The sequence below is a fragment of the Helianthus annuus genome, chromosome 1 (genome assembly GCF_002127325.2).
Source record: "Helianthus annuus cultivar XRQ/B chromosome 1, HanXRQr2.0-SUNRISE, whole genome shotgun sequence".
In the NCBI taxonomy this organism is placed as follows: Eukaryota; Viridiplantae; Streptophyta; class Magnoliopsida; order Asterales; family Asteraceae; genus Helianthus; species Helianthus annuus.
The window spans coordinates 38,871,247-38,880,018 of NC_035433.2; the positions used below are offsets into that span (position 1 = coordinate 38,871,247).

At 38.2% G+C, this 8,772-nt stretch overlaps 1 protein-coding gene across 1 annotated transcript; it reads right to left on the reverse strand.

Moving 5' to 3' along the window:
• Positions 1 to 1,233: 1,233 nt before the first annotated feature.
• On the reverse strand, positions 1,234 to 2,725 carry LOC110883797 (nucleolar and coiled-body phosphoprotein 1-like). The gene is made up of 3 exons (XM_022131474.1): positions 2,227 to 2,725; positions 1,744 to 2,141; positions 1,234 to 1,659 (listed from the first exon to the last, which is right to left on the reverse strand). The coding sequence occupies exons 1-3, from the start codon at positions 2,723 to 2,725 to the stop codon at positions 1,234 to 1,236; spliced, it is 1,323 nt and encodes a 440-aa protein (XP_021987166.1).
• Positions 2,726 to 8,772: the final 6,047 nt, after the last annotated feature.

Below are 8,772 nucleotides of genomic sequence, written 5' to 3' on the forward strand. Positions count from 1 at the left end.
GATCAGCTTCATGAGGGTATCTAGGCTCGAAATCTTTTGCAGGTGAGTGAGGAATTTCCTCTTCAATATCGAATTTAAATTTTCCATCTTCCAAACCCAATTCCTCTAACATTTCAGCCCGCGTTCTTTTAACCTCTACCTCTCCTTGTTGTTTACCAGATAAGTAAATGACAGTAGGGTTAGAAAGAAGTACCTGATCAACAGATTGTTTTCCAGACGATGATGCCTCAAAATCAACTTCATCCTCCTGCTCATTTATTTCATTATTCATCAGCTCATCCACTCTTTCTTGAACATTTGGTTCACTGATTAATAAACCTGAAGCACCTTGATCATTGTTGTCATCGCCTTTGTCATCTTTATCAGACTTATCATCAGCTTTATTATCTTTATCATCAGAATCTTCTTCTTCTTCTTCTTCATCATCTCCGAACAACTCTTTATCAGAATCTTCATCCACAATCTCACCACGAGCTATTCTTCCTTTTCTTTTTCGATCAAGAAACTTTAACAACTTTGCCACTTCTTTTGAATTTTATGGCACAGGGTAAGCATTGCCAACTAACACAAATTTGTCAGTTGTATACTCCAGCAAAAGTACTTCCCTTGCTCTTCTTCTTCTTTGAATAATTGCAACTCTTCGTAGAACATTTTCAACAATAATAGGCTCAATAGGCTCACCAACAATCAAGTATTCTGGTTCATGAGGCTCTTCAGCTTCAGCTTCAACCATCTCTTGATCATCTTCAACAACTTCTTGTTCTTGAACCTCAACCACTTCAATTATTTCAATATCAGGTTGTGAAGAAGAACCTCCAACATTTGGTTGACTCGAAGATGCATCAACTATCTCAACCTCTTCAACTATTCCTTTGTTCTTTAGGTTTGCTTCTTCAGCCATTTGACGTTCACGTTCCAATCTCCTTTCATTAGCTCTCATCACATCAATTTCATCAAACGCAGCATGAATGTTCATCTTCAAATGACTTTCAACCACATCAACCAGCATCTGAAGTTGTTGATCTTTCATTACTTTATCAGCTTTCATAGCTTCCATCTCCAACTTCATGACCTTCATCTCATTCGACGAAGCTTCACTCATCTCATTGAGAAGCTGATTTAATGTTTGATTTACATTCTCCAGATCCTTTATCTTGGCATTCAAAGAAGATATCTCTTGAGTTAATGAATCAAACACTTTAGAATTTCCCTCGACATCATCCTTCATTTGGTTCATTCTTTTCTCCTTTTCAACCAATCTGCAACTACTTTATTGTGAGCTTCCATCAAATCATTTATTTGACTTTTCAGCATATCACGTTCTTCCTCAGCTTTTGCTTTCTCTTTCTCCAGTTCTTTAACTTTCTTAATCAATTCTTTAACCGCCTGATCATTGAACATATCACTTTTACCTGGAAGATCTTCTAAGAAAATACAAGTAACCGAACCAATATTGTCAAAGTCAAAATTAAAATCTTCTACTTTCTGATGTGATGACTGAGGAATATCTTGTTGAACAGGTTTTAGACTAGCAGCTCTGAATCCAGTGATCTCTACATAATCATCATCACCTGTCTTCTTTTCTGTTCCCACAACTGGAACTTCTTTTGCTTTCACCTCCGGTTCTTTTGGAACATCAACACTTGGTGATTTTTCTTTCTGAACATGTTGAGCTGCCTTTCCTTCTTTATCTTTTTGTGACTCAGGTCCTAATTTCTTTTATCTGACATTTCTGGGAATTACACCAACTGGAGCTGCCTTTCGTTTCTTTCTTTGTTTCTTTGACTTTTCGGGATCATAAGGAGAATCTTCTTCATCTGAACCCTTTTGTTTCTTTGACGGTCTTTTCTTCAACTGAACTTTTCCTTTACCAACAGTTTCAGGAATCAATTCAGATTCAGATTGAGTAGCTTCAGAATCTCCATCACTTGAACTCCTTAAAGCTTCTGTTTCTGGTTGAACTCTTGTAACCTTTTCAGCATGAACACTTGTTCCTTGAGCTTGTTGTGCTGCAATCTCCTCATTCTTTTTCAAATAGCTTTCCAAGGATTGCTTTAATAAATCAGCACCTTGTTCAATCACCACTGATGGCTCTAGAACTGTCTCATCAATTAACTTCTGTTGTGGCTCTCTAGAAGACCCTACAAGACAAACATAGACAATAAGATTAGTAACATTTAAATCATATGTGATCTAACTGTCTTAATGCTCCCCCTTTCACTATACCCTTTTCTCCTTCTTTAGGAATAACAACCGCAGGGGATGACTTAGGTGTCCTTTTCCTTTTTCCATTTCTAACATGCCACCACCTAGTCTTTTTCTCAACCATCTCATTCATCTTTGAGTCTTCATTGTCTGAGTTGCTGTCGTCATGCCTCCATTTATCGTTTTCAGGAGCAACATATGCTTTATCTTTTATTCTGCAAATCATCTGCTTGGTTTTCTCATCCTTATCTTTTGTAATTCTTCCTATTGTTGTCTTATTTACAACACTCATCTCCATCACATCTTCACAATCCTTCGGAAGATCTTTGATTTTGTCATTTAGTAACATCATGATGAATCTAGGATACATGATGTAGTTATCTGCTCCAGCTTCGCAATTCTCCTTCATGTATTCAAAGATCACTTGTGAAATGTTGTACCTTCTGTTTAGCACCAAGCTTGTTATCATATTCATGATGTAATCAGCAACCTCATCATATGCTCCCTTTCTATGTCCCATTGAATGTATCATACAATGCATTAAGTACCGATATGCTTTGGAGAAACTTCTTTTTTACATCTTTCCATTTATGAACCCTGTGAATCCCATTCTACACCACAAACCTTTTACAAGACGTTCAGACATGATTGTTGGATCATTATCAGAATCTTGTAAGTCTAGAACTCTCCTTGCATCTCCTACATCAAACTTAAACTTCACATCTACATCCTTTCCAGCTTGATCCTTCTTTCTCAATACTGCATGTATCATCTTCTCTGAATCTTCATATCTAGCAGTGTTCCAGAATGTTCTAACATGTGATTCATAAATCACAGTTTTATCAGACATAGCTTTAGCTATTCTGCTCTCTCTCAAAAACTTTGCGATCTTTTCTACCACAGTACCAGTGGTTGATTCAGAATTAATTTCACAAGGTATGTTATGACTCTTGTCTTTCTCTTTTCCTCATCCCTGTAAAAATATTCAGTGAAAATTATTCAAACAAGAATAGAGACTTAAGACATGAAAATTTTTGAAAATTTTTCTAACATTTTGAAATTTCTATGTGACAACACTACAGAATCGACTGGTCTGGTCGATCGAAGAGTATTACTGTTCGATCGGCTGAGAATGAATATAGTGACAGTGCCTGGTCGATCGGCTCGTCCAGCCGATCGGCTGACAAAATGTGACAAAGAAGTTCTTACATATGGTGTCCGATCGGCTAGCAAATGCTCTTCGATCGGCTGGCAAACTTATGCACAGAAATCTAAGTGTGTAAAGAATACTATCCTTTCAACAAGTAATGCTGCCCTATTGACTAAGGTTAGCAATTCCTGTTCGATTGGCTGGTCCAGCCGATCGGCTGGCACATTGCTGTTCGATCGGCTGGTCTAGTCGATCGGCTGACAATGTTGTCATTGTTGTTCGATCGGCTGGTCTAGCCGATCGGCTGGCAATGCTATGATCAAACAATATTCTTCAAATTATTCAAACACACAGATTTCATAGCAAACATTTAGCACACATTTCAAAGCATCAACATTGAATTTATCAAATATCTCAACACAAACACATGATCTTCATTACTGCTCGATCGGCTGGTCTAGCCGATTGGCTAGCACATTGCTATTTCGATCGGCTGGTCTAGCCTATCGGCTAGCACAATGCAAAACTGCATACCAAGCACTTAGCACAATCAAAGCACATTTTTCAAGACATGAACTACCTTATTCAACAACAACTTAGGCACATTATGAATGTTGTCCGATCGGCTGGGCTAGCCGATCGGCTGGCATCTTCGATGAAGAACAGTTTGAGGAACATAAACAGATGATTCAAAAATTTATGCTAATTATTATAAATTGAGCACAGATCTATGTTCCTAATGTTGTCGCGATCAAAACCCTATGTTCATTCTTATCTAATTCGTCCTAAACAAGGTCTAATTTTACAATGAACATGCCGACTGCCGTAACATCTTAATCTTAGATCTATCAAGTTTTAGCAAGATTTTTCAGAAATTGAACCAGTAAACTTAAAGATCTTTGCATTGCGAACAAAACCCTATACCTAGATTTCATCAAAACTTCCTAAATCTTCCTAAATCTAAGAAATGAAGTCCGATAGGTATGAACAAGAAGAACACGAAAAATTTCAAAGATTAATAGATAGAAATCATACCTTTGCCATTTGAGATGATGAGTAAGCCAACAAATCAAAGATCTTGATGCAAAGAGAAATAAAAATCAATGAAAACAGTGTAAACAATGAGTCGGCTGAGAGTGTGTTTGGTTCGATCGAAGTGCGAAAAAGAACAAATGAAGCATGAACTCCTATTTATAGGGTGTCAAAGAACCGGCTAGGCAGTTCGATCGGCTGGTCTAGCCGATCGGCTGGCCTGTTTGATTCAAGGCACTTTGCCATTTAAACTGATTTGACTTTTTGACCTTTTCCACATTATCAGTGTTTGAGAAATCCACTTAAGTATCTAGGTCCAAGTTAATGACCCTAGGTACTTAATTTGTCGACCAAGTTCAACTTAATGATCTTGGTTGACCCAAAGCAAAAACAAACTGATGTTTTTTAAACATTTTTCTGAAAATTTTACAAGTTTCAACTTAATGAACTTGCATTTTGACCTTTTATATTCTTTGTTTGTATCAAGATTAGCTCCCAACTAGTTTTTCAGCTCAGAACAACTTCCTGCAACTTGCATCAGACTGTGAATCTGAAGATCAATCCTCCGCTTTGGTTTGTCAAAAAATAAAACAGAAGTACAAAATCTTTTTGAGTTTTTATAAGCAGACTCTAAACTACAAAAATGTAACTGAAACTGAAAGACATGTTGTAAAGCAAGAAATCTATTTACAAACATATTTTTGTTGAGCGTGTCAGGGAATCATATAAGCTTTTTAGACAAGTTACAAGTACCGTTAAGCTTCATTTCATATTCAGGATTAACAATTCATCTCGATTGTCGATATACTGATCCATATTAAGTTTTCTCACAGATTTCAATTTATTCAGGATACGATTTAGATGTCTTATAAACTTAACTCATTCATGTGTCCCACCCCTTGAATATACTCCCGTATCAAGTTCCCAGTATTCAGTCTTACAGGTGAGTATACCACAGATGATATCTGTAAGGGGTTAAATGCGAGGGCCATGAGAGCTCAGGTCGATACTTCCGTATACGCAGAGAGATGACGGCTTCGACTTTTCGGTGTGTCCCCTTTAGAGGATCTTTTGATTTCAACAGCAGTGACTATCAATTTTATTGTTTCATCAGCTTGCTGAGGATGATGCTATGTTTCAAGCATTTTGCGGAAAGTATTATTCGGGGACTAGGTCAGAACTTCCATTCAGCAGAAGTTCCGGAATAATACCCCAGATATCACTGAGTATAAAGACCTAGTATCTCAGAATAAGGGACCTATCAAACAAGATTTCAGGGGTTACCTATATATCCAAATAGTGTTCCCCACAAAGTAAGTCTCGTTATGAATTTTTAAGTTTATATCCCGAACAAATCTATTGACTGTGTAAAAACCTATCGACACATCATTAGTGAGACTGTTTAAACCTTTTAAAACTTTACAAATCTTTAGCATATCGTAACAGTCTAGCTGATGTACTATCATTTTCCCTTTTTACACAGGCTCTTTTTCATTTTTTTTTATTGTTTTTGGATTTTGAAATTTTATCATGTTTTTGGCTTTTTGATTTTTTAATGTTTTTGGATTTTCTAAAAAGTATATACAAATATACCTATCTCCCCCTAAAGACGAAAACATGTAAAAAATCGTCAAACCATTGCAGATAGATTATCAACATCATCTACAGTGGTATCCTCATCAACGCCAACAATCCCATCCTTCACCGACAAAAGCATCATACCATTCAGTTTTAAAATATATTTAAAACGTGATCTATCAAATGCTTTGGTATGTAAATCAGCTTTTTGCTCGTCAGTGTGGATTTTCTCAATTCGTATCAACTTTTTCTCGAAACAATCGCGAATAAAGTGATGACGAATTTCTATATGTTTGGTTTTAGCGTGATGTACCAGATTTTTTGTTATATTTATTGCGGCCTCATTATCAACAAAAAGAGGAGTGTTAAGAAACTGCAAACCGTAATCGCGCATCTGTTGCTATATCCACAGGATCTGAGAACAGCAACTGCTGGCAGAAATGTACTCTGCTTCACATGTGGATAGCGCCACAGACGTTTGTTTCTTACACTGCCAGGTGACCAAGAGAGGTCCAAAGAACTGGCATCCTGCAGTTGTTGATTTGGCATTGACTTTGCAACATCCGAAATCCGAGTCGGAATACCCTTCGAGCGTAAAATCGCCTATTCTAGGATACCACAACCCCAACGATGGAGTTCCCTTCAGGTAGCGTAATATCCTTTTCACAATGATCAAGTGCGAAGCTCTTGGGTTAGATTGAAATCTTGCTGCGAGGCACGTCGGATATATAATGTCGGGTCTTAAAGCAGTAAGATACATCAAAGAACCAATCATGGAACGATAAAGTGTTTCATCTGCCCTGTCTCCGGTGAGATCTGGGTGAATCCCATGATTTGTTGCTAATGGGGTTGCCGCAGGAGTAGAACCTGACATTCCAAATTTCTCTAGAATATCATGAACGTACTTCGTCTGGTGTATAAAAATTCCTTCAGGAAGTTGATCAACTTGGAGTCCCAAAAAGAATTTCATTTCCCCCATTGATGACATTTCGAACTTTTGCTTCATCACTTGTTCAAAATCTTTGCACAAGTCCTCGTTTATTGACCCAAAAATTATGTCATCCACATAAATTTGTACTATCAGCAGGTGACTGTCGACTATCTTTGTGAAGAGGGTGGCATCTATTGTTCCCCGGATGAAGTGACTGGCTAGCAAATGCTGAGATAATGTCTCATACCAGGGTCTCGGGGCCTGGTGTAAGCCATATAACGCTTTATCCAAGAGATACACTTTATTCTTGTGGTGTGGATCGACAAAACCCGGTGGCTGTCCCACATACACTTCCTCCTTCACTTTCCCGTAGAGAAAGGCCGACTTCACATCAAGCTGGTAGACTTTAAAGTTTTTCCATGATGCAAATGCTAGGAAAATTCTGATTGCTTCTAGTCGTGCCACAGGAGCGTACACTTCGGTAAAGTCAATTCCCTCCTGTTGACTGAAGCCCTGAACAACAAGTCGAGCTTTGTTTCTGACCACTACACCTCTGTCGTCCCTCTTACACTTGAACACCCATTTGGTATTGATTTTTCTGTGACCCTCTGGTAAATCTACCAGTTTCCAAACACCTAATTTCTCAAACTGGTTCAGCTCTTCTTGCATCGCGTTGACCCAAGAATCTTCAGTAAGCGCCTCTTTATACGTTCGAGGTTCAATCTGCGAGATAAAACAACATAGTGAAAATTCAGTTTGTAGAGGTGCTACTGATGAATAAAAACTAGTAAGCCCTTGGTCAATTTGATGTCTGGTGCGAACTCCTGATTGAAGCTCTCCGATGATCAGCTCCTCTGGATGATATGAAAGAGTTCTGGGCATTACTTCACTCGGAACATCCACATTGCCTTCCAGATTAGTGACATTTTGATTTGCACCTTCTTCACTGATAGGATCTGCTTGATCTAAGATCTGGATTTGCTCCCCCTCAGAATCAGAATCCCCATGATCAAAAGTTGGACCAATATCAGATGTTGTGTCATCATTTGTTGCTGTCTGATTCTCTGGATTTTGAGGAGTATCATTTTGTTCACCAGCATTACTAGGACCGGCTTCATCATCATTTGAAGTTATCTAAGATTTCCTAGAATACTGTGCTGGAAATCTTTCTTCTGATGACTCATAGTCTCGAAGAATATCCAACTCATCAAAGAAATCTTCCTCATCTTCAGGTTCTTCCATCACATCAAATGAATCCCACAACGTGTCATAGTGATAACGCCATGAATCTCCTGGGTTCTGAGGCCGCATCGTATTACCTTGACATTCAACATTTGCAGCTTCAATAATCCGCTTTTCACTTGGCACGAAGACACGACGCAGAGGACTTGCATATCCAACAAATATACCCTCGATGCACTTCGGACCAAATTTTCCAAAAGGTTCTATCACCGTACAGGGTGACCCGAATGGTTCAAGATACTTCAAGTTAGGCTTGCGGTTATTAATCAATTCAAAACATGTTTTGTTGAATTTCTTCACGGTGAGAACTCTGTTGAGAGTATAGCATGCGGCAGAAACAGCTTCAGCCCAAAAATTTATTAGAAGTTTTGAATCTGTAAGCATAGTTCTGGCTGTCTCGATTAGTGTCTGATTTTTGCGTTCTGCTACTCCATTTTGCTGCGGAGTGTACGGAGCACTAAACTCATGCAATATACCTCTTTCTTCACAAAATTCTTCCATCTTGTGGTTTTTGAATTCAGTACCATTATCACTTCTAATTCTTCGGATACGTCTCTGGTACAAATTCTCAATCTTTTTGAATAACGCCATCAGACTGTCAAATGTTTCATCCTTTGTCTTCAAGAAAGATACC

Excerpts from the sequence above, each read along its gene's own strand:
- LOC110883797 (XM_022131474.1), bottom strand. The coding sequence starts at position 2,725 with ATGGGACATAGAAAGGGAGCATATGATGAGGTTGCTGATTACATCATG. Across the intron at positions 2,142-2,226 it reads TCCTAAAGAAGGAGAAAAGG|GGTCTTCTAGAGAGCCACAA; the intron begins GTATAGTGAAAG and ends TTTGTCTTGTAG. Across the intron at positions 1,660-1,743 it reads GAAAGGCAGCTCCAGTTGGT|AAAGAAAAATCACCAAGTGT; the intron begins GTAATTCCCAGA and ends CAACATGTTCAG.